Below are 25040 nucleotides of genomic sequence, written 5' to 3' on the forward strand. Positions count from 1 at the left end.
AAATGACAGATCCCAAGGAGTTCATTGACAACCCTTCCTCCCACGGTGACAGTCTGTAGCCTTATGTTCTCCACTTATACAAAACTATGATCAATCTTGTACAAAGTATGTTTTGTGAGGTATCATTTGAAAACTTATAATTGGCTGATCTTTATTGTCCTGGTACAATATGTGTGGCAAATTTGTATGCAAAGTTATAAAATTCTATTGTATGATTTTACTGAGACATGCTCCAACTTTAGAAAAGCGGGCATTGACCAATTCCTCAGAGACAAAAGGCAAACTGGCGCCTCAGCCAGGTGTCAATGCAATTGAATGGACTATCACCTGGTTAAGTGGCCATTCTTTGGCAGGAAGAAGGGGGGGAGTGAGAAATTTACATTTTTGGCAATGGAACGCTGGGGGTTCCCATGTAAACAGACTGGCTGTTGCCTGAACCCTAGCTGGAGACGATTCTCAAAGAGAAGGAAAAGATATAAAAATGAGGAACAGAGGCCCCAAATCACCTCTCTTCCCTCACTTCTATTCATGGCATCAACAATGGTTGAAAGACAAAGGAAGCATCTTTGAACTGGGGAAGAGGTCCTGTCTAAAAGACTCAGCCAGCCTGCTGTGAGCATGTGGTGAGGAAAAACCTTTTTGCTTCAAGTTCACGTAGCTTGTTAAGCTAGGTAGTAGTTTGTGTTTACCTTTTATTTCTTTGCAACCAATTCTGACTTTTATGCCAGCCTCATTACTTGTAATCACTTAAAATGCATCTCTCTGTAGTTAATCAACTTGTGGTGTTTTATCTGAACCCAGTGTGTGTTTGGATCGAAGTGTGTGGGGAAACTCCATTTGAGATACCAAGGTTTGTGCATATCACTTTCTGTTAACAAAATGACGGACTTTCTATGAGCTTGTATTGTCCAAAGGAAAGAGCTGGGCAATACAAGATGCACATTCCTGGAGACAAGTCTCGGACTGGGAATTTGCTGGTGTCTCTGTAATATAATTCAGGAGTGGCTGGCTAGAAGCACTCGTATAATTCAGCTAGGAGTAATTTTGCACACTGGCAGCTGTGTGAACAGACCTGGTTGTTCTCACAGCGAAGCAGTGTGAAAGGCACCCTGCGTTGGAGAACCGATGGGACATAGCTGTTCACCAGTCCAGATTGTATTCTGGGTAATGTCGCATCCACCCACTGTGGTGTTGAGTAATGGGCTCGCCCTCTGACACTCTGGCTAAAGCAGCCCCCTTGTTGGGCTAAGCAATCCTAGCCCTGCAGTCAAGAGGGGAAGCCCAGCAAAGAATGAACTGGGCAAGGAGCAGGGTCTGATGCTGACAGAGATGCTGAGCTGAGCACTGAGGGATGAGGAGCGGAGGTGCCAGTGAGCCATCCAGGTATGCAAAGGCCCCTTCTTAAGAATCCTAGATTTTGTGGCCTCTTTTCCAGGTTGACCCTTTGCTGGTCCCTTCTTTTGGTGATCTACCCCCCCTCCTGCAAAGTACTTGAATCCACTGGATTTTAACAGCTCGGCCCTCCTGATATTTCAGCAGGTTGAACCAGTCCCTCTAGAGCAGTGGTCCTTAAGCAGGGGTATGCAGAGGTCTTCCAGGGAGTACATCAACTCATCTAGCCATTTGCCTAGTTTTACAACACTAGCAAAGTTAGTACAAACTAAAATTTCTTACAGACAATGAATTATTTATACTGCTCTCTATACTACACACTGAAATGTAAGTACAATAGTTATATTCCAATTGATTTATTTTGTAATTTATATGGTAACAATGAGAGAATCAGCCATCTTTCTGTATTATTAGTGTGCTGTGACACTTCTTTGTATTTCTATGTCTGATTTTGTAAGCAAGTCGTTTTTAAGTGAGGTGAAACTTAGGGGTACTCAGAACAAATCAGACTGCGGAAAGGGATACAGTCTGGAAAGGTTGAGAGCCACTGCTCTCAGAACAGGTACTACTCTGCACTATCACAGCAAACAAAGTGAGGCCTATTAAAAATGCACCGTGTGCTAGAGAAGCAGTGCACGTGTGTCCCTACCTGTGTGGGTTTGTGTGTGAGCACATTTTTCATACCTCTGTGGGCATGTGTCTGTTTGCATGTGGGCATGCTCATGACCTTGTGGATCTGCATCTCTCTGGGCGTTCTGATGCATGCATGCATGCATGTTAATATACTGCCTTTTTTGTGGGTCTGTGTGCATGCATGCTTGTGCATGTTTCCATCTCTGTGTTTTTGTGTGTGCATGCACGTCAGCACATGTCATTTTGTGTGTATCTCTCTCTCTCTCTCTCTGTCAGGGCAAGGAAGATGGAGGGCATAGTGATGATCTGCAGTGGTTTGTTTTTTTCATAAACGGGTATTTTGAGCCAATTGGAGCATGAATAATTTTATCAACAGCCAATCGCTAAGCTCCTGGGCTCCATTTCAACAACTGCCTGCAATAAAAAAGAAGGAACAATTCCCAAGCCAGAGCTGGTGGAGGGAGAATGGGGCAATGGGAGGGGCTAATAAAGGGGATGGAGCTGGTTTATAAATCAAAGCCGAGAGGCTGATTTCATACCCAGCTTGTCAGCTCTCCGCACTCAGGAAGGGGAATCAGGAGGTGGGCCACTGGCACCAGTGCTACCTTCTCTCCACTGAGGAATCTGCACCGGACAAGCTCCTCACGATGCCAGAGTGCTGGGACGGGGTAGGTACAGCCCCCACCTCTCCCCAGTGTCAGGTAGGGCTTTCCCAGGCGACAGCACCCACGATCCACACAGGATCTTTGCACCAGCCAGGGCTGCCTTTCACAAGCCAGCACAGGCAGGAGGGCAAAGAAATCTCGCCCTGCTTTCTAACCTGTGCATTTCCCCATTCCCCCCCCCCCCCCGAAGCACAAGCAGGGTTGCCCAGTCCCCAGCATTATCCTTGAGAATTTGTCCCCACTGGGCTCGGAAGCTGCAGAGAACCGCCTTGGTCCTTGCAGCCCTGAGGGAAGGAAAATGAATGCAGGAGCTTTCTCGGGCAAGAGAGATCAGGTGTAGGGAAGCATGCCTGTAGTCCCAGGGAGCTCCCTGCATGTGTCATTCCCAGCTGTGATGCCTGTGTCCTGAGAGGTGTGCAGGATGGATGGGGGGCATTGCATGGCTTGTTGCATGTATCAGCAGCCATCAAAGCCGAGCACATTCTGCACTCTGCAGGGACTGCAGTAGCAAATGACAACAACAGGCGTTGCTGGACGGGGAGTGAGCACTGCAGCGGGTGTAGTGGATAACCTTGTGTAGGCTGTAACATCAAGGTGAGATGCGTAGGTCTGGGCTTGACGAGCTCCGCCGCAGTGTGATGGATCATCCCCATGAGCAGCAACCATACATGGCGACCCATGATGACACCCATGGTCCATGCTGTTTGCGGAGCACCCTCAGTGCTTGGATGGTGCTCCCCATATCGCCCACCCAGGCTCAGTCTCCTCCCTTTGCTGTGATCCCCTCCCCAGCGCAACAGCCTCTGAGCACCTAAGTTGGGCTAATTTGTGATGAGCTAGGGTCTCCCTCCCCACCCATGTAGGGAAGCAGGGTGCAAAGGGGCCCTTCTGCTCAGTCCTGGGGGAAGCAGGGGGACCTGGGGCTTTGGGCTCAGGGACGCAGCAGTGTTGCTAGGCAGGGTGGAGCGTGCGGGAAGCTGCAGGGGGACGCTGGGGAAGGGGCAGGGAAGTTCTGGGCTATTGACCCTGCGCTGGAAGGAGCCGGGCTGGGGTAGAAAGGTGTGGCGCTAGGGCACCGCGTGGCTGGAGAGGAAGGTGCAGCAGCAGCTTTGGGTAGCTTCCCATTTTCGATCCATAAGATGGGGGATAAGTGCTACTAGCACAGCATATGTGCTAGCTGATAGTGACTAGCCAGGGATAGCAGGGCATGGGTGGGCTGGCAGGTAGGTCTCAGAGCTGAGTGTCAGGACACCTGGGTTCTAGTCCTTGCTCTGCCCTGTTCTGTGACCTTGGACAAGTCCCTTCTCTGCTTTGTGCCTCAGTTTCCCTGTCTGTAAAAGCATGCTCATGATCCTCCTGTGAGATCTGTAGCTGAAAAGTGGAATATAATTGCCAAGCAGAAGTAGGGACGGTCATGGGGATGATATGTACTTGCCTCCCGGAGGGGTCATGAGGCCTCGTTAGAGAGCTCAGGACAAATTACACTTGGACAGAAACAAGCGCGTGGTCAGGATGGGGTGTGCAGGGGGGACTCATGAGCTGAAGGCTCAGCACCATCCTCTGGCCCCATTGAGACCATGAGCAGCTGGCTGGAGCTCATCAGCCTCCTTTGGAGGATGGGCCAACCTTGGAGCAGGGAGGGTGATTCCTGAGCATCTCGGCCTCTGTGCCTGATGGCTGGGATTCCCCTTTTCCGCCCTTCCAGAGCCATGGTCTGTCTGTCTGTATCCGAGACACACATGGCTGTGCGTGTCATGCCGAATTCCCCTCTGCCTCTGCCCCTTTGGGAAAAGACGCATTCTGCCTTGGTGTGGGGAGGGAAAGACCGCTGTGATCCTTGCCCCAGAGCCAGGAGGAGCAGGCAAAGCCCAAGGTTCCTGGCTGGGAAGGGGGACATACTGGCTGAGACTTAGAGCAGAGCAGTTTAGTTAAGGTGACAGCAGAGAGCTTTCCTAGCCAGACAGACTCTGGGTCCAGGTCAACCGTAAGTTACCCTTGTGCAGCATCAGTGAGTTTGCATGGACGCCAGGGAGGACAGGATTGGGTCCCTTGCATTAAAGCAAAAGCCACACCTGGCCAGCCTCCCCACGGGGTGTATTTCTATTAAAGCCAGCAAAGTGACACCAACCAGGAGTCCGGATTAGGAGCCAAAGGGCCTTTAACTCACTGGGAGGAGACTCTTCAGAAATGCACAGCTCTAAAAAATGGACAAAAGCAAGATGCAGTCTCTAACCTGAGTCTGTCCTTGGGAACAGAGGCGGGGGATGACATCACTGAGAGCCGGTCAGAGAGCTGAAACTGCATCCTGCATCCCAAAGCTACCTGTTTGCTTTTTTCCTTTGTTGCAGCTGGAATTTTGTCAGAAACAGCTGAAGAGGGAGTGTTGGTTTGGGGTTAGAGCAGAGACCTGGGAGTCAGGACTTCTGGATCCTGTTCCCACTCCTGCCACTGAACTATTGGGACACCTTGGACAAATCACTTAACTGCTGTGTACCTCAGTTTCCCTAGAGAGAATGATTCTTTCTTACCTAACAGGAGCAGGGGAAGTCGTGAAGTGTAGCTATTGGAGCATCTCAAGTCCTTGGAGATCCTTGCCAAAAGGCTTGAAGAAAAGCACAGGGTCACTGTGAAGTGTGTTGGAGAAATGCAGACTCTCCAGCCAAAGCTATGCACAAAGCTGAGAGGTCAAGCAGAGACCACACTAGCAATCCAGGCCAGGGGACATGTAAGCTGCATGTGCAAAATACCTGGCATGCTTGAGCGAGGAGAGGATTGGCTTGCAGATGTGTCTGCGTACATGGCCCTGGCTTGTGCATACAGATCAGGTGTTTCGCAGGTGGGAGTGCACTTTTGCACACGTGCTCTCAAAACAATGTAAGGTACCGGGCCCAAGAGGTGGATGCGGGAGGGGTGTTCTCAATGTCCCAAACAAAGTTTGGTGGCACCTCGAGGTCCAAGTCTGCCAGGGACCCATTGTTCTGGGTGCTGTACACATACTCCTGCTGCTCCTCTTCATCCTCCTCCTAGCTAAGCTCTCGGTCAGAGGAGCAGTTCTGGGTAAGGGGTCCATGCCACCTCCCAATCCCCATTCACTAATACTGAGCAAAGCCCAGAAGCTCATCTCCCGAGAGGCATTCTGACCCGTAAGTCATGCACAGTGGCACCGGCGTGTGATGCTACACACCCACTGGGGTGCTGAGACTCCCATGTGGCAAGCCAAGGGTGATGCTTAGTCCTGATACCCAAGCATCCTGCCCTGTCCTGTTCCCACTAAGCCCCGGTGATAAAATTTCCATTAACGTTCCTATCTCCTAGTTTTTATGTATTTAACTGATTGGAATTAAAGCAAACCCTTCCATAAGCCGAATGTGATTTGGCTGAGAAAGCTGGAACCTTGCAAAGTTGCAGGATGGAACTGTCTATAGCTCTGCTCGTGAGGGGCTGGACATGTACCCTGGGGACAGCATCAGGCCTGCAGGTTTTTGTTGGGGGGGGGGGGGGATTTTTGCAAGCACACTGCTATAAGCATACCGCTGCTGCTTTAAACCAGTGGGCCTGGGTCTCGGTACATCATTTTCCAGCCCTGCACATGACCCACCCTGTTGCAGCTGCTGTTTTGGAAGCCCTCATTTCTCATAAGCTTTTTAAGACCTTGGTCCTGGTGGAGCTTTTCTTCCCTTTCACATAACCATGGGAACTTGGCCACTTTGGGCAGAGTGAATCCAAAATGGCAGCCATGAGGTGGAGGGAGGGTGACATGGAGGGGAGACATCCAGCAAGCCCTGACCCCTGTGCTTTTAAAGGAATGGCAGTGATGTGATGTATATTAGATCACTGATTTGGGAGATACTTTTATGACTCCCTTGTGAGGCAAAATATACATATTTGGGGGAAATACCCAAGGGCAAAGAAATACCATGGGCCCAATTTTCCTCTGGTCTGGTGCCTAGTTTTCGAAATACTGAGTACCCACCACTCCTGTCAAAGTCAACAGGTGCTGCAGTATTATGGCAGTGCCGGAAGTCTAAGTCAGGACTGAGGCCTCATGGTGCTAGGTGCTGTACAAACACACAGTCCCCCGCTCTGTTGACAAAGAAAAGGAGGAGCAAAACCCCTCCACCACAGAGCTTCGTGATAGAGGGGCAGACAGACCTGTAGCACTGGGCATGGGGTGGAAGCAAGGATCAGAGAAAGAGAGGTTGTGGAATGATTAGTTGAACCTCCTCCCCTTGTACCCAATGCCCCTCACCCCAGCTGAGTGACTTGACCAATCCTGGGAAGCCAACAGAAGCTGACTCATGCCTGATTCTTGTAAATTGTTCCTCTCTGAACCACAAAGGGCAGGTCCGAGCAGCATGGCCATGCTTGAGGTAGCAATGAAAGAAGGCTCCCCAAGTCCATCCCAGAGCCCAGGCCTGCATTCCCTGGAATGTGGCCAATTATTAGCACTTGGCCAGGTGCACTGTGCAGTCGGTATCGTCTGCATGGCGATACACACATTGCTGGGATCACAGGCAGGTGCCCAGAGGTGGACTCCAGGTGGGGATGTAACACCCTGGGCTATGGCATCCGAAATGCTCTTCCCCCTCGGTGCCGGCAGTGAGACTGTACTAACTAAGAATGGAAGGGGGAGCCCTGAAGTCTGGGGACTTCTGATCGATCTCTCTGTCTTAGGGGTTTATACTGCTGCCCATTGGCACGGTGCTGTAAAATCAACAGCAGCAGCGAAGACCCAAGTGGACTTTAGATTTCAGATCAACCCACTGGAACTGGAAAGTCCAGATCCAGATTTGGGCTGAGATTTCGAACCCTCTGACCCTGGGTGTGGTGTGGATGTGTGGGTGTTGGCTTGGGTCCCCTCTTTAATCCTATTATATGTGAATGCTCGGTGCTATGGGGCGTTCCTGCCCCAAGGCGTTTACCAATCTGATGCTGACACCGGAGCTGTGCAAGGGGATGGGTTCTTAGCAATGGGGTGAATGTTCTGACTTAACACCATTCTCCCCTACAAAAAGGAGAGGCTTCATGGAGAAGATCAGGTTCCCCAGGAAGATGGGTCTGACGGAAGCAGAATAGCTCTGATACATCAGACGGAGGTTTGGCCTGAGATGTCCTTGCTTTCCGCTGCTGTGGACAAAGCTTCATTACGCACCCTCATTCACCCCTCGGCTTGTAGGCATGCGCTTTATTGGGGACTAAACTAAAGAAGCAAACACCGTAGATCAAAATCCTGGGGCTGGTTGCCTCCCTCCTGTTTGTTCCAGCGCATTGCAGGGCTCTGAGCTCCCGCTCCCTTTTGGTGCATGCTGCAGTACTGCCAAGCCGCCATTAATCCCTGCCCCAAATCAATACTCCGCCAGGGGTGGGAGTCAAGAAAGCAAACCCATCAGAGCAGGCAGCTGGAACATGGCTCATAACAGGGCAAGTGGGAGCTGGCAAGCAGAGCCGATTGGGTCTATGCCCTTGGATCTGACTGAGCTGGGTACTGAAATGAATGTGAGCAGGGAGGCCAGGCAGAATAGGGGCTGGAGAAAGAAAACCGAGCCGCATGTATTGTGACACTTTCCCCTCGCTGCTGCGGTCCTGGGACGGACAAGGGCCAGCTTTGTTCGGAGGGGGCAGGATTCAGCCATTTCAGCAACTGTGCAGTGGAGCTGGGAGACAGAGCAGCAGATGGTGCAGGATGAAAAGCTCAGGGTGTCGTCTGGCTAGTAAACCATTCAAGTGACTCTTTTGTCTGACAAGGGCTCCCCTTCATCCCCCTCCACAGCAAGACAGATTAGGGTCAAGGGCTCTTTCTGAGGGAGAACCTGGAATTAGAGCGCCTCTAGCTCCTGCTGATTGCGATTGAGCGGGGCCAAGGCTCACTGCGTCTTTTAGCATCGTGCCTTATTGGGATTTAGCTTCCTGTTTTAACCACACAGTCCTTGTTGTGCTATTCCAATCACCTCATCCTACCCACCCACATCCATGCTGGGAATGATTCTTTCTTTCTAGCAGGCTCCATTGTCTCCAGTAAGAATGATTTTTTCTAACACTAAAGTTCTTGCTGATTCTGGCTGCAGATCCTGTTTGCTAATTGCCCTAGTTTTCGTTAAAAGGGAACATTGATGTCCTGAGCCCGGCATCCTGCTCTGGAATCTGGCAACTTTGCAGTTCTCCCCACAGGCGCTCTGGGAAAACCCCTGCCATTGCCAGTTTGCAGCCCCGGCACGTGCTGTCTTGACGTTGTTTCCAGCCATCTGCCTGTGACCCCAAAACCCAGAGAGGCTTGGCACGGCTGCCCTGAATCTGTCCTCCTGCCAACGCTGCCACCTCTGTGGTTATAGCACTGGGTACCAATGGGGGGATCGGGAGCTGGAGGAAGGTGGTGAAAGACCTGCCTGTTCCAGCCAATAACAGAGGATGTCTGCGATTGGCTGCTTACATTATCCTCCTCCTCCTCCTCCTCCTCCTCCTCCTCCAGTAGGCAGGAATGGAGTGTTCTGATTGGCTGGCAAGGAGATCACGGTGCGGATGTGATTGGCAATTTTCAAGGGCAAGGGAAGTGGCAGCCCTGACAAGCTTAATGCCAGCCCAGAGGGACCATCTCAAGGCAGGAGCATAAGCCAACCTGTAACAAATGGGGAGAAGTGTTCACTGGGGGCAGGTGGTCCCGTAACTGCCTGCTGTGGGGATTCTTGTGCCTTCCTCAGGAGCAGCTGGCTGTGGCCACTGCTGGAGATGTGGGGGTTGGAGTGGGTGGAGCTGAGCAGGGCTGTGGCCCGGTCTGGGAATCTGCATGTGAAAGGGCATTTCGGACGCCATAGCCCATTCTGTTGAGACAGGCAGCGTCCCAGGTGTTATGGGGGTCTGTGAGGTGGACACCTAACCTGAGATTCTCCGGCTCATTCCACAGCAAAGGCCTGCGTGATCATGATGGCTGATTTAGGCCTGGTTTGAACCAGTGACCTAGGGATGAAGAGCCCCGTAATTGCCCTCTCTCTCTCTCTCTCTCTCCTAACCCTGTGCTCATCATTACTATAATATCTGAGCAGCTCATCTCCCGGTGTTGGTTCCTCTCTTCGGAGGCCTCCATGTCTGCCATGACTTTAGGATCTCCTCACCCTGCATCGTGACCTCTCACTGGAATTAGGGAACTGTCAACCTCCGGCATGAGATGTGTGGGAGCAGGAAACAGGGCTGTCCCAGCCCCTGGTCAGCACCGTAGGACTCCCTCGTGGTGGAAATGAGAATGATCATGAGCCATAGCATCTTCCTAGTGCAACGGCCCAGCCTTCCCTCGGGAACAGAAACATCCCTATCAATGGGGCAGGAAAGGCGTGACTGTGACATTACCCAGGGTTGGGAGGCACCTCACTACCACCTGCCCTGAGCACAAGGAAGTCTTGTCTGTGCCTGCTCTGGGTCAGCTCCCTGACACCAGCAGCCTCTGGCAGCACAAGCACTGCTTTGCAGGCCTCTCTGTCTCTGTGCAGATAGCAATAGACGCACATCAACCCCTGAGTCATTTGTGTGTTTCCTGTATTGTCCAGCCCCTTATCCACTGGACACTCACAGACTTACAAGGCCTGCTCTTCCCAAAGGAACACATCTCAGGGCCAGCACTTTGCGTAACCCTACAGCGCTGAGAAATAGCGAAAACAAGAATAAATTTATCGTCAAAGCACAGAGATTCAAGTGAGAGTGAATAAGAACGTTGGGAACAAGTGGTTACACACAGAACAAAATCATAACACATTTTCTAGAGCCTAAACTTAACTAACCTGTTCTCCCCCATCTATTTATCAACCCAATGTTCTCTTCAGCATTCTCAACCATGCCTGGTTGAGACTCCTCTTTCATGAAGTAAAACCTGCTGCCCGTTTACTTGCTAGGTGGAGGAGGACAGAGTGTCGTCTTTGTTCCCCAGATACACTAGAGCAAACCTTGGATGTGTACCTCAGGGTAAGCCCTCTCCCTCATCTCCCTCCCTACTCCCTGCAGTGTTTACTTTTAATTTTCTCTCTTTGAAATTCTTACAATCCTTCATTGCCGGGCAGTTCAGACAGGTGAGAGGAGACCAGTTGTGAAACATATAATACTTAATTTATATGTCAAGAGCCAGTTCGATAAATATTTCTTACCTGAAGCCTACTTTTCACTTTTGCTAGTGACCGGTCCTCAGAAACACTCTAAAAACACAATTTTCAGTATACATACATAACTCCTTACACAGCCTCTGTACTTACGTTTCACAACAATGTTTGTGACCAGTATGACATCGGCTTTCGACCAGTGTAACATGACCTCACTTGACGTTCTTTGGTGAACTATAATGTACATACCCGACCCAAGAGATCCCTGCAACCTCTCTGCACCCCCTTTGTGCTGCTTGCCAGTTGGCATTAAGAGGTTCCTGGGTCACATCAGACCGTTTGGGTCTTTAACTTGTAAGGCACTTGGATATCATGCTGATGAGTCAGCTATAGTTGCCTGGACAATTTTCCCATTATTGTCACTAAAAACCACGCCAAGTTCGGTCCTTGTGATCTTCCCGGATCTCTTGTATCTGCTGTCAAGCTAGTGAATTGGCGCAAAATTTGTTTGTCTGCAATTTGGTGTGTGTCTCAGCATTGCTGTGATGATCCTCCCTTCGCCGGATTCTCCGCTGATATAAATTGACATCGTTCCTTTGAAGTCAATGGATCTATGGTGATTTCCACTGTCTGAAGGATTTGGGCCCTCTTTCTCTGCAACTGTTGAGCTGCTAATTCAAGAAGCTTAATGGGGCAGGACATTATTTCCCTGTATACCCACTTCGGATCTTCCCATTTCATTAGGGCTTCTGGTAAATGCTAGAATTGCAGCATAGAGATCGACATTGGTGTCCCAAGGCTGCCTTGTCATGCCTTTAACTCTCTGATAGTTTAGGAAGGAGGGGGAAATTTTTTAGGTGATTAATTTATATGAAGCTTATACTTTCTGGAGTGTCAAGATATCTGTGCTAATAAGAGCCTAATGAAGTTGACATTTACAGGAAGGATTGTGCATTTTATGGGTGCCAGGAGCAGTCACTGACTCTCTGTGTGACTGTGTGCAAGTCGTTGTCCCTTGTTGAGCCTCAGTTTCCCCATCTGTAAAGAGATCCTGATGATTGCCTCTTTGAGATGTTGTAAAGCTTAATTCACAAATGGGGGAAAGGCACCCTGTGCAGAGGGGGTTTAAGTAGGGATTTAGTGGGATTTAAATGGTTCAGGTGTTTTTTTTGCCAGCCTTCACCATAGGGCGAATCATCACCCTAATGTTTCTCAAGAGCTTTGACATTCGTGGATGGAATAGACCCTAGAAGGGCAAAAGATTATTTTTGGGTAGCCTCTTTCATACATATTATGGACCTGCTGTTATTTAAGTCAATGAGAATGACCAGACCCTGTATCCTGATGGCTTCATATAGTTAAATAGAGGAGGAGGTGAAATGCAGTGATTTGTGTGGAATTGCCATGTGCATATGTGTGTGTAATTAAAGGTGGAAAATTCAAATCTGATGAAAGGAAATCCTTTTTCGTACAACACACAATTAGCCTGTGGAACTCACTGCCACTGGGTGTCATTGAGGCCAAGAATTTAGCAAGATTCCAAAAAGGGATTGAACAGTTGTATAGATAACTGGAATAGCCAGAGTTATCAGAATTAATGATGATACACATGTTGGAAGGGATTAAACCTTGTTCTTCAGCGCTTCATTCACGCTCTAATTATTAGAGACCAATGTGGGGGGCAGATTATCCCACATTTCTTGGTTCTTGCGCCTTCCTCTGAAGTATCGGGTTCTGTCTGCTGTCAGAGACAGAACACTAGGCTAGATACCTTAGGTCTGCTCCAGTCTGGCAATTCATAGGCTCCTAATCTTTGGGGCATACTTCAAGACCTTCCCAGGGTTGGAAGACAGCAGGACAGCCCTATCTAATCTGCTCTAGATCCACATCTGGCCTTTTAAAAATGCAAAATGGCAATGCAAATCTGGGTTGCTGTAATCCAGAGTCTCCTGCCAGTCCCTGCCAGTGGGAGATATCTGGCATGGTTTTCGCAAAAAGAAAAGGAGTACTTGTGGCACCTTAGAGGCTAACAAATTTATTTGAGCATAAGCTTTCGTGAGCTGCTCACGAAAGCTTATGCTCAAATAAATTTGTTAGTCTCTAAGGTGCCACAAGTACTCCTTTTGTTTTTGCGAATACAGACTAACACGGCTGCTACTCTGAAATCTGGCATGGTTTTGGATACTTTGTCCCATTGCTCACGCCAGTTGGGTATTTGTGCATGTAAATGACCATGTGTGTTTCCAGTTGGTGATTTGGGTGTGAGTCACGTATGCAGATGAGGTTGTGGATTTGGGAAGCGGCTATTAAAAATCCATCGCCCCTTTTCTGTCTTTGGGAAGGATGTGGGGGATATTTGTGTCGATTGGATCCAATGCCATGAAAATGGTTGCTGTGTTTATGGGCATTTATGGGAGTCAGTTTGGGGAATGTCTGTAGGAGGGAAGAGTCGACAGGAGTGTGCATCTGCATGTGAGGGTATATCTGTTTGGCAGAGTGGACACTAGAAGTGTGCTAGTGTGCTACATGAGTAAAGGCATGGGTGTGTCAGTGCATGAAAGTGAACATGTGTGCTGCGTGTGTGAACAGACTTGTGTGCATGGCAGCGTACACACGTGTGATGATGTCAGTGACAGGTGTGCATCTGTTGCAGGCAGAGTGTGTGTCTAGTGATTGCTGTCACTGGTTACTTTCATCCCAGCATGATTCATGGCCAGGCTTGCATGGCTCCGCGAGTGAGAGAGCTGGTGAGGGCAGAAGTTGCCTGGTAGAACTTTGTTATTGGTCTCCTTTTTGGGTAATAGAGTGACCCCAGGGAGAGGTGACATGTAACCCTGTCTTTTCTCTCTCTCTTCCAGGAGCATGATATCGAGACCCCATATGGGCTGCTGCATGTGGTCATTCGAGGGTCCCCAAAGGGAAATCGCCCGGCCATCCTAACCTACCATGATGTTGGACTCAACCGTAAGTGCAACCCTTCCATCCTGGCCACAGGCTGCTAACTGTGTAGGGGAGGAGGGAGCGTGATCCCATTGTCAGTCTGGTCAGTGTTATCTCCGAGGAGTCCAATGTTTCATGGCTGCAGTCATCAACTGGCTGCCTATGGGATTTGGCATCAGGAATAATTAGCAGAGGTTGCTAATGCAACCTGCCGAGAGTGAGCAAACTGCTGCAGCTCCGAGGGTACTGATGGCTGGGATGTAATGTTCTCGCCTTTGGGTTTCAGATCCCATTTCTGGGCAGGCTTACGATATCTGTGGAACTCACTGCTGCAGCATGTGATTGAAGCTGAATAAGATTTACCAGAGATTTAAGAGGCTGCAATGGGGCCTAGTAGCATGGGTTGTTAGATGCTGGGGTAAAATAACAAGAGGTATTACTCTTTGTGTGCACGGTGCAAACTGATCACCAGCAGGGGGCAGGAAGTTCTCCCTCTCCCCTCCATGGCTGTATATGACGCACGGCTAGTTATGCTGCTTGAAGGTTTTTCACCTTCCTCTAAGGAACCCATGTTGGTCCCTGACAGAGGATGCGGGACAAGATGGAGCCTTGGTCTGCCCCAGTATTGGAATGTCTGTGCCTCTATCTCCCGACACTGCAGAGGTGCTGGGGGTCACTGTGCTGCTGGAGACGGGCATGTCTACCTCGTGAATTGCACCTTCTCCCAACCCTCCAGGATGATGCCAGGGAGCCCTGACTGCTGGGTGGTTGAACTGAGCCACCTCGGCTGTAAGGCGCCAAGTTGGGGCTGACCGCCTGGGACCTCGTTAACGTCCTCTCTGATCCCTCAAACTGGCATGGCTGTGACATCCTAGGCAGCTGCGTTTGCGCTCAGGGGTCTGAGTGCGGGCATGGTAGAGAGAGCCGGCAGGAGGTCGGTTTTCTGAGCACAGCCCCAGCGGAGAGCAGCGAGGTTCTGTGGAAGCGGAAAGTGAGGGGGATTAGAAGCAAGCCCGGAGACAGGCTGCCACCCACAAAAGAAGGGCAGAAAAAAGTAATCCTAGTCCAGGAGAGACTGGAGATTATAGCTGAGGGGCTCCTTGCCCGTTGCTGCCTGAGTTGGGGTTGATGGCTGTGTGGATCTGAGACAGCCACTGCTCCCTGATCTCAGAGCAAACCCAGATGAACTGGAGCCAGGGGCTTCATTAGCCAGTGATGATGGGTGATGGCTCAGAGCAGCAGAGTCAACATGGGTGGCCCAATTGGCTTCCAACTTAAGTCCTCCAGAAATTCTGCACCGGGGTGAAATCCTAGCATCAGTGAAGTCAAGGGGAGTTTTGTCATTGACTTCACTGGGCCCAGGATTTCACCTCTGGAATCAAGCTGCAGTCTATACTCTTGGCTGCACAGGCAGGGAGTGCTGTCTAGTGGTGACAGCAGGGGTCCGAGGATCAGGACAGGTGGGTTCTGTGACTGACACTGGGACAGAACAGTGTGTTGTGGTTAGAGGATGGGGACTGGGAGTCAGGACTTCTGGGTCAGTTCTGCCACTGACTCTGTGTTCACTGGGAAAGGCCCATTTAACTCTCTGAGTTTTCCCACCTGAAGTTAAGATTATCGTTCCCATTTTTGTCTCACAAGGGTGTTGTTATTTTTACTTTGATATTTGAGGAGAAACTATTTGCACTTCCATTCTAGATCATTTTATGACCCCAAAATTTATTTTATTTGAAATGGTTTCCCCCCACCCCCTTCAAAATTGAAGTTTCTCACATTTCCAAATTTCACATATTTGGATGAGAAAAACTGATTTTAGAGGCAGTGACACTGTGACTTTTGAAAAACCTTTAACTATTTGCCTTAAAATGGAATCAACAATTTGAGAGTGAAAATTCTTTTTATTTATTTATAGCAAAACCCCACCTTTCCCAGGCGCTTTGTGAAATTTGAAACAGTTTTGTAAAATCTGTTTTTTCTACACAAGTCTATTTTTGAGGATTTCAGATTTTGTTGCGAATTTTGTACAGCCCTCAACCCTGGCCCTGCCTGCCGTGCAAGGGTGAATTCCATTGAATAACACTGAGTTCCTGTTCAAAAAACTGAACAGAGGAATTTTTAAGGACCAAGACAGTAGCTGTGAGTCCAAGTGAATGTTAGTAAAGCACATTGCATGAAAGGGAAAGCATGTATTTTACTTATTTTCTATCTATCTAGGTGTTTATATGGCCCTCAGCCCTGTAATAGCTGAGCACCTTTCAATCCTGAATGGATTTTATCCTTATGACACTCCTGTGAGGTAGGGAAGGGCTTTTATCCGCAGTTTGCAGAGCAGGGACAGTGATATTGCCTAGGGGCTAAAGCACTGGAATGGGAGTTGGGAGACCTGGGTTGTGTTCCCAACTCTGCCACTGGCCTGCTGGGTGACTTTAGGCAAGCCGCTTTCCCCTGTGTGTGCCTCACTTTCCCTATCTGTGAAATGGGCATAATGAGACTGACCTCCTCCTTTGTAAAATGCTTTGAGATCTATAGATGAAAAGTGCCATATCAGAGCAAGCTATGATGATTAAGTGATTTGCTTAAGGTGACACAAAGGGAACGTTTACACTGCAAAAATAACCCATGGCAGTGAATCTGAGCCCAGATCAACTGACTCGCACTCACGCTGCAGGGCTAAAAATAGCAGCATAGACATTCCCACTGGGGCCGGAGCATGGGCTCTGAGACCCACCTCTTTTGTTCAGCGCCCGTGCAGGAACGTCTACACTGCTATTTTTATCTCCATAGTGTGAGTCTCAGGACCTGAGTTAGGTGATCTGGGTTGTGAGACTTGCTCCCACGGGAAGGTTTGCAGCATAGACGTAGCCAAAGAGTCTGGCTGAGACCTGATCTTTTGAGTCCCAATCCAGTCCCCTACCCACCAACCTGTCCTTCCTATCCCATTGCCTTCTCCTGGTGAATAGATTATTTTTGATTACACCAAGATGGAATTGTCTCCAGTACGCAGTTCCTGATGCAGAATTGTATCAACGCAATTCCCCATACAGGAGTGTGTGTGAAATCCAGGTTCCATTGACTACAATGGGGTCAGCATCATGACTGTAGGGCTACCAAACAGTATCCACTGACTATGTGAATGGTTGTAGTGTGATTGGCAGCTTCCAGTCAGATTACACAGATTTGCATAAGCACCATACAGTGTTTTCTCAAACTGTGAATATACAAATCTCTCTACTCTGATGGACTAACGTCATCCCAGCACGCAGGATGGCTCCTGTAACTACTTCCAAGCTGGCGACAGGGATGCCAGCTCAGCTCAGACTGATTTTCTCCTGTCACACTGACGTCCATGGGAGCTTTGCCAGTGAGGTCAGAGGCTGCAGGATTAGCCCCTCATGCCTGTCCCTTAGCTTCGCTGCAGTCCCTACAGCCTGCCACAGCTCTTGCCCCTACAACAGCTGCTGGTTTTTACCTTCTGGGAGAATCCAAGCCCCTCCCATCCAGTTCCGTTGTGAAACAAAGTAGCAACAGCAACGGGTTGCATCCATTCTGGGGAGGGTCAGCCTGGCTGAGTATAATAATGACTCGTCAATAATCCTAGCTTTGTAGGGAGCCCTGAGGATTTCAAAGTAGGGTTGGGTGATTAATAGATTTTCAGTTCTCTGGCACTTTCGAAAAACGAGGGGGGGGGATTTTGTTGTGGGTTGAACCGAAAACAAACTTTTTTGAAATGCTTGCCGAATCAGAAAATTGAAAGCCTTTTGTTCGGGATCAGAGAGTTTTGATTTTGTCCAAACAAAATGTTTTGCTCATTTCAGTATTGACCCTTTTCAAACATTTTTGACTGCTTTTTTTAATTAAAGGGAATCTTGGACTGAAAAATCAAAACATTTTGTTTTTAAAAAAAAAAGTTGAAACTAACCTTTTTGGTGTTTCCACACTTTGGTTTCAGTGAAAAAAAACCCCATTCAGCAAATCCAACATGAATTTGTGAAACATTTCTGTGCCACCGAATCTGCATTTTTTTTGCAGAAAAAAGTTTTGGTTGAAAAATCTTGCCCAGCTCTATTTCAGAATTAACCCGGGATAGAATTATCACCTCCTAGACAGTGGAGACCCTCCAGAGTTGCTGTTAAAAATAAAATAGCACATAGTGATTGCGACAGGCCGAGTACAGAGGAGCCCAAATCCCAAAATGGCAGATGATATTTTATGTAGGATTATAAAATCCAAAGTCTCTGAGCACATTCCTATTGGATTATGTGAGACCCTGGTATATTTAAAAATCACCATCTGGCTTCTTCAAAATATCTTCAACTAAGAATGGTGTAGAAATGGTCATTTAAACCACAGTATGCAGCTGTTGAGTAATCACATGGCGTTTCCCTTACCTTATAATAAATCTGTTGTTCATCCTAAATAAAAATTCTGCTGAGAAAGCCCTGCTTTGACAAAGGGAATTTCATGCTGCAGTTAATTGGAAGCTAGTGAATATTGATATTAAACTCCTCCATGTCCCCTTCTATCTCTGGACTTGCTGGTGGCTGGAGTGTGGTGAATGCTGCCTTCCGTGACGGGATGTGCCAGTTCGACTGAAATGGTTCTGATTCTGCTACCAGTTATATGGGTGTAAATCAATAGTACTTCTCCAATACTAATACAGTCCCAAAGCTTGCAGAAAGCAATGCCTGCCTCCAGCCTGCGGACTGCGACAGGGAGGAGACCTTCTTCCAAGCAGGCTGTGGATTCCAAGCTAATGGAGGCTGCAGCAGTGGAAAAGCAAACAGGAGCAGTATGATCAGCCGCGAGGCTGATTTAGGGACTGTACTGAAGCCTCAGATAGAGGGGTGGGGTGAGAGCAGCGGTGTGGGGAGGTCTGATACACCTGGCTTATTTTTTTGCCCAGTATAACAGCGCAGAGCCAGCAAACATTGTTTGATGTGACCTGAGACACGAGGAACAAGGCTGTGCTGAATCAGCCTGCTAGTGCTTAAAAACGTTTGCGCCTCCCCAGGCATAAGCAGTGGGGAATTCAAGGGCAGACAAAGGGGCCCGGTCGAGATCAGCCCTGCTTCTGGGAAAGATCAGGGGCTGCTTTCATACCCAGGCAGGCTTTTGGTGAATGCCCCATCCAGAGGGGATGCCACCGGGAAGGTCCCAAAGCCCCCATCACTTAGGAACTCTTCCCCCTCACTCACAGTGCCTCAGAGAGCCCAGCCTTGGCTTGTGGGGCCCATGCGTGCACCACACTGTCTTTTCCTTCTCCTCCCTGCCCACTCCATTCTTGTGAGCAGCCTGGCACCGAAGCGTACAGGAGCCCTCAGAAAGCAATCCCCTGCCCATGTCGCCCGTACCAGCACAGCAGATGGGCAGGGCGAAAGGACAGTGGGGCGCAGGCAGCCAGCAAATGCGAACCAGCCCAGCAACATCGGATGCTGCTGGGCTGCCCGAGGGGAGCTGGATGGTTGGTCAGCTGTGAATTCAGTGCCGGCAACAGGCGCTGGGCTGGGGAGCGGAGTCCTCTCCTGATCCACAGCAAGGAATGTGGGACCCTCTGGGGAGAACGAGGGAGCATCTCCATGACCCATTTGGTTCTTGGCCAGGCTGCTGAGACTGCTGCTGCGATGGCAATCCCAGTATACACAGCCGTGCCCTTGGAGCTGGCCTTGGGTTCACGGCAGCCTGGGTCACGTTCAAACCGCTGGCCTAGAGCTGAATGCCGTGGTGTTCGCTGCCTGTCCACTCTGCCCCAGCTGCTTGGAGGAGCCCGGAGGTTTGTTCTTTCCCCCTGGGATCCCGGTGTGAATGTTTTCAGGGGCATTGGTGGGTTGTGTTCAGTTCTGCGGCCCAGCAAGGCCTCGCTGAGCATTGTGGGCATGGCAAGCTCTGGTTTGAATCGGACTTCCTCCTCAGACAGGCGAGGGTTGGAAGCAAAGGGGGGACCTTGTGTCGCTCACCATGGAGTTGAGAGGGGAGCATTGATGGGATGCAAAGGGAGCCCTGCCAAGAGAAGGGCATCTTCTCCTGTCCCCCTTGCTCAGCTGTGACAAGGAGCCCAAGGCTGGGCTCTCCGGGGCACTGTGAATTGGGGGGAAGAGTTCCTAAGTGATGGGGGCATTGGGACCTTCCCGGTGGCATCCCCTCCGGATGGGGCATTCACCGAAGGCCTGCCTGGGTATGAAAGCAGCCCCTGCTCTTTCCCAGAAGCTGGCTGTGGCTGTGCGGATGGGAGCAGAATGGATGTCACCCGATTGCAGGCTGAAGGCAAGCTGCTGCTTGCAGGAAGGTCACCTTGGAAGCGCTGCAGAGGGGGGAGGGGAACAACATGCAGGCTGGCCTGCCACAGAGGGGGGGGATGGTAACCATCTTAACCACCCCAGTGAGCTGGGCATTCCCAGGCCAGGTAAGTGAGGCATACAACAGTTAGGGGATGAGAGTTTTGAAAGAGCCCAGGGGGGTTAGGAGCACAAGTGCAGCCCAATAGCATTTTGATGGGACATGTGTGCCTAAGTCACTTAGATGCTTTGGAAAATCCCATGCCACGGGCCCAGTTTTGAAATGTGCGTGCCTGTAGTTAGACATCCAAACGACTAGACAGATCCCACGAAGAGTGGTTTGATTCGCAGTGCCATGCAGCTCTGCAGATGCTCTGAAAATCAGGCCATTGCTGTAGGTGCCTCAGTATGGATGTAGGTGCCTGATTTTTGGCACCCAAGTTTGAACATGTTGGCCTTTCTGACTTGCTCAAGTACACATGAGAAGTCAGTGGCAGAGCCTTGAGTAGAAACCTGGAATCCTGACTCTCAGACCTGTGTGCTAACCACTAGACCACACTGTCTCCCCTAGCGATGGGTGAGTAAAGTGTAGCAGGGAAAGCCCATCAGAAAGGATTGGTGTTTGTGGCCAAGAAACACGAGATGTTGAGAAGAGGACAGGCCTGCTTTTGATCTCGTTTACCCCAGGGTGAATCAGGAATAACACTCTCGATGTCAGCAGTGTGAGTGTGGGGCAGGTGTGAAAGGCGAGTCAGGCCCATCCAGGAGTCAGATACCTGGGATACCACATCTGCTCTGCACCCCAGAGCCAGGCTAGATACTGAGAGCAGCAGCTGATGGCCAGGATTTGTCTCTCAGCGTTTGTCTCTCCGTGCATTTGTTTTCTTTAGCCTTCATCTTGATTAAATGTCAGCTTGGCAGAATTCCATTTGTATGTTTTTACCATTGCGATGGATAGTGTCGATGTTTAATCTTAACCATTTAAAAACATTTTTAATGATTTACATTGTCACAGTTGCAGGAAATTACGGAGGGTTTGGACCATGGTGGGGGGGGTGGCAGACATAGGGTGACCAGATGTCCCGATTTTTGGGTCTTTTCCTTATATAGGTTCCTATTACCCCCCACCCCTGTCCCGATTTTTTCACATTTGCAGTCTGGTCACCCTCGTCAGGCAATTAATGACCGTAACACGTCAAAATATACCAAGTGTAAATATCCTGTTCTCAGGCAGCATTCTTCTTATTTGGCCAGTCTGTAAATTTCTATCAGGATCGACGGAAATATTTTCATTGGTTTGCGTGTGTACGGTGAAATTGACGGTTTAACCGCATTTACTACTAAAAATCTAATCATTCCATGCCTAATTAAATGGTTGCTGATCTTGTGCCTCTGGTCTTTTTTCCCTTGGTCCTTTGTCCCCCTTCCTTCCCCCGACCTTGTGCAGACAAGCTGTGCTTCAACACATTCTTCAACTTCGAGGACATGCAGGAGATCACCAAGCACTTTGTGGTGTGTCACGTGGATGCACCAGGGCAGCAGGCCGGAGCGTCGCAGTTCCCACAGGGGTAGGTGCCCAAGCCCTCCCAGCCTGTCTGGGATGCTGCTCATGGAGGAGCCCAGCTCTTCATGATCAGGGTCTCTGATTTCCTGGCTCCTTTCCCTGGTTCATAAGGTGGGTTCTCATGCCGGGAACGCCCGGCCTGTACCAGCTGCTAGGAGGCGCTGTAGAGCAACTTGGGACGGGGCCTCCCTCATCCTGGGCCCAGCAGAGCATCCCGTTTCTGAAGGGGAGTCAGGTTCCTCACCCCATAGAAGGGTCAGGATCATGGGGACCTCCTCCTCCCGAGCACATCAGCACTGCTCCTAGCGTAGCAATAGGGAGGGGGGCTGGAAGGGGCACCAATGGGGTCCCTGGGCATGGCCCACACTCTGTGGGGGGAAATAGGAAGGGGATGGTTGTGTCTGTCCCGGAGGGGGGAAGGGAGGGGCTGTGCCCTGCTCTGGGAGGAGAGGCCAGGCAGTGGGGAGTGGGAGGGGAAGAGCTGTCCCTCCCTGGAGGGAATGCGTGTGCATAGGTGCCCAGAGCCTCTCCCAGCCCTGGCCCCAAGGCCTGGGCTCCCCCTGTATGGGTACTTTGGTGTCTTGCCCCAAACCTCCTTTTCTCACTGTGTTTCCTCATGCCCCCAGGTACCAGTTTCCATCCATGGACCAGTTGGCTGCCATGCTCCCTAGCGTGGTGCAGCATTTCGGGTAAGTGTTGGGGGCCTGTGACCTTGTGCCGTGGGGCCAGCAGGGGGAGGTGGGATGTCAAGAAAAATGCCAGGGGCAAGCAGGGGGCATAGGGAGGCAGAAACCATGATGTGGTGTTTGGGATGCACAAGTGATACAGGGTTGGGCCTGGCTGAAAAACAGGGATCGAAGCACCCATGCCTGCAATGCAACACTGTTAGTGCCGAGACTGACCTACCAACACCAGGTAACACGGGGTTCCAGGCCTCACAGCTTGTTCCCTGCTCTCCTGCCTTGTCCACTTGGCTGGCGCTGGAAACAGTCAGCTCTTCAGCCATGGCTCGGCAACCCCCAGTGAGACAGGTCAATCCCCTCCACATCCTGGGAGAGCCGCGTGGTGCACTACAGACTCCGCTTGCCACCAAGTCACTGATTAGACCAGAGTCACAAGAGACTCATGCTCTTTGTCCCCTGCTCGTGGTTTGTGCCGTCACCTTCGCGGCACGGAATAAGGGAAGCTGCTTCCTCCATTTCAGGGGCCTAGAAATGCACCCCAGGGCCTGTCCCCTCTGGCCCAGGGGTCTGAATCCAGCCCAGGTCAGTAGTAAGCAGCTGATCAGTGCCCTGTGGTGAACAAGTAATGGGAAGGAATTTTCCTCCAGGGCAGATTGGAGAGGCCCTGGAGGTTTTTCGCCTTCCTCTGTAGCATGGGGCATGGTTGACTTGAGGGAGGCTTCTCTGCTCCTTGAAGTCTTTGAACCATGATTTAAGGACTTCAATAGCTCAGACATGGGTGAGGTTTTTCATAGGAGTGGGTGGGTGAGATTCTGTGGCCTGCGCTGTGCAGGAGGTCGGACTAGATGATCAGAATGGTCCCTTCTGACCTTAGTATCTATGAATCTATGAATCTAAGTTGGGAGGTCTCCAGTTCCCGCCTCACCAAAGCCACCCTGACGTCTGGCTCTAGCTGGCTTCCTTCAGGGCCCCACTCATCAGGGAATACACCAAGGGGACTGAACTCCCGTCTCACTGGCCGCTCAGGGGCACGTGTGTGAGGGGGTTAGCACGGCAGTTGGCCAGGTTCCGTGGGTAGCAGCTTTCTAGCATCGAGGTGCAGTGCCAGCCCCCAGGCTGGATTTTGTGGCTCAGGAAGATGTTGTGGTGACAACCACAGGATGCTCATATTCCCTACCAGTCTCGCCTTGATTTATCAGATGCTGCCACTAAAGCGAGAGAGGGAAGACGGGGGCAGGTTTACTCACAGAAGAGGAGGAATGTAGTGTACAGCTGTTTCTAGCAGCTTCTAAAACACAGAACATGGTGAGCACTATCAGAGGGCTCCCAACCTATTTAAAAGGTTGCTACCCAATTCCTATAAGCTACAAGGAACTCTGTTTGACCAGGGCTTGAGAGCCAGGAAAGGAGCCCAGGATGAGCATTGGCCTGCTAAACCCAGGGTTGTGAGTTCAATCCTTGAGGGGGCCATTTAGGGATCTAGGGCAAACATTGGGGATTGGTCCTGCTTTGAGCAGGGGGTTGGACTAGATGACCTCCTCAGGTCCCTCTCAACCCTGAGATTCTATGATTTTATATGGAGACCCAGCCAGGGCCCTGTGGGAAGGTCTCCCAGGTATGCCTCCTCTTGCCTTGGCCCCGTTTCCCTCTCCCTCTGCTGCTTCCTGTGTCCTGCGTAGAGGCTCCTTAAAAAGGCAGACTGACCTAGCAAGGGCTATAGGGAGCTGCACAGGGACACTTCTGTCTCTGTTTCTCAGGTTCAAGTACGTGATCGGAATCGGCGTGGGAGCAGGAGCCTATGCCTTGGCCAAGTTTGCTGTAAGTGAGCCCTGGCTGGGAGCGTTCTGCAGAGTGACCCAGGATCCCATAGAGCAGGGCAGGTGTGACCCACTTCCAAGGGAGGTCACGGGGCAGAGGGAGAGCTGATCTCTCAGGCAGCAAGTCAAGCTGCTCTGTTTGCACCAGTGGGAGCTTTCTCAGGGCATGGGGCTCATTCCTGGACGGAAGGAGTTGCAGTAATCAAGCTTGAAAGGAGGTCATCGATGTGTGGATCACTGTGGCCATGGCTGATAGGCTGGAATACAACTTCCTGGCCAATCAAAGCAGGTGTATTTTGCCACTGTGGCTATTTGGGTATCCAATAGCATTGAGGAGCCCCCAACAATGTCAGCCCATAGCCTTGAGGTACCAGATTCTCTGAGAAGTCGGGGATCTGAGAGAGGAGACAAGTGCTTCAAAGTGCATCCCACATCTGTCCAGCCAGAGCTTGGCTTTAGCCAGCTGCTCTTCATCCGGCTGGTGATTTTGGCTGAGCGTTGAGAGAGCTAGGAAATGGTGCTGTTCACGTTTGATGTTCGGGAGCCATAGACTGGGGGTATCCTGTAGGGTCTTATGAATCACATGGACGAGAGGCTTGGACCATCTGGGGCTGTGTCCTGGAGCTGCCTGTGACAGCCCTCTGGGTTCAGACCAACAGGAAGGGCCTCTGCCATTTCAGGGCAGTTCCTTCTATCCCTGCAGTTCCTTGGTGTAAAGAATGCAGGGAGGTGCAGCAGGGTGAACGTGGATGCCCTCCCCTTGTCTGATGGCAGGGGGCAGTTATCCACCAGAGTCATCTCTGTACCATGCCCTGCTCCCAAGCCTGGCTGGGAGGGATCCTGGCAGCCTTTTTGTAGATTCTCTGTGGGCAGAGGTGCAGAGCAGTGGTGTGCAAAGCCTTTACCTTGTTGGCACTGGTTGGCCTGTTTCGTGTTGGAAGGTGGTGGGAGGGTCCATCCGAGGAAATGGTCTCCTACCCATCCCTTGCCCCTGGA

The 25040-nt window shown here is 50.5% G+C and overlaps 1 protein-coding gene across 8 annotated transcripts in view; it reads left to right on the forward strand.

Annotated features, from left to right (window-relative positions):
- Positions 1-25040, forward strand: part of NDRG4 (NDRG family member 4) — an 87015-nt gene that overhangs the window by 43526 nt on the left and 18449 nt on the right. For 4 of the 8 annotated variants that reach the window (XM_038368275.2, XM_038368273.2, XM_038368274.2 and 1 more), the window contains exons 4-7: positions 13627-13732; positions 21428-21548; positions 22171-22233; positions 23985-24045. In XM_038368275.2, coding sequence (XP_038224203.1) covers positions 13627-13732; positions 21428-21548; positions 22171-22233; positions 23985-24045 — 351 coding nt within the window. Of the gene's footprint in view, positions 1-2412; positions 2727-13626; positions 13733-21427; positions 21549-22170; positions 22234-23984; positions 24046-25040 lie in introns of those variants that run through there. The other 4 variants (XM_038368286.2, XM_038368285.2, XM_038368284.2 and 1 more) reach the window with 4 other exon arrangements.

Source organism: Dermochelys coriacea, chromosome 12, assembly GCF_009764565.3.
Source record: "Dermochelys coriacea isolate rDerCor1 chromosome 12, rDerCor1.pri.v4, whole genome shotgun sequence".
NCBI classification, from domain to species: domain Eukaryota; kingdom Metazoa; phylum Chordata; order Testudines; family Dermochelyidae; genus Dermochelys; species Dermochelys coriacea.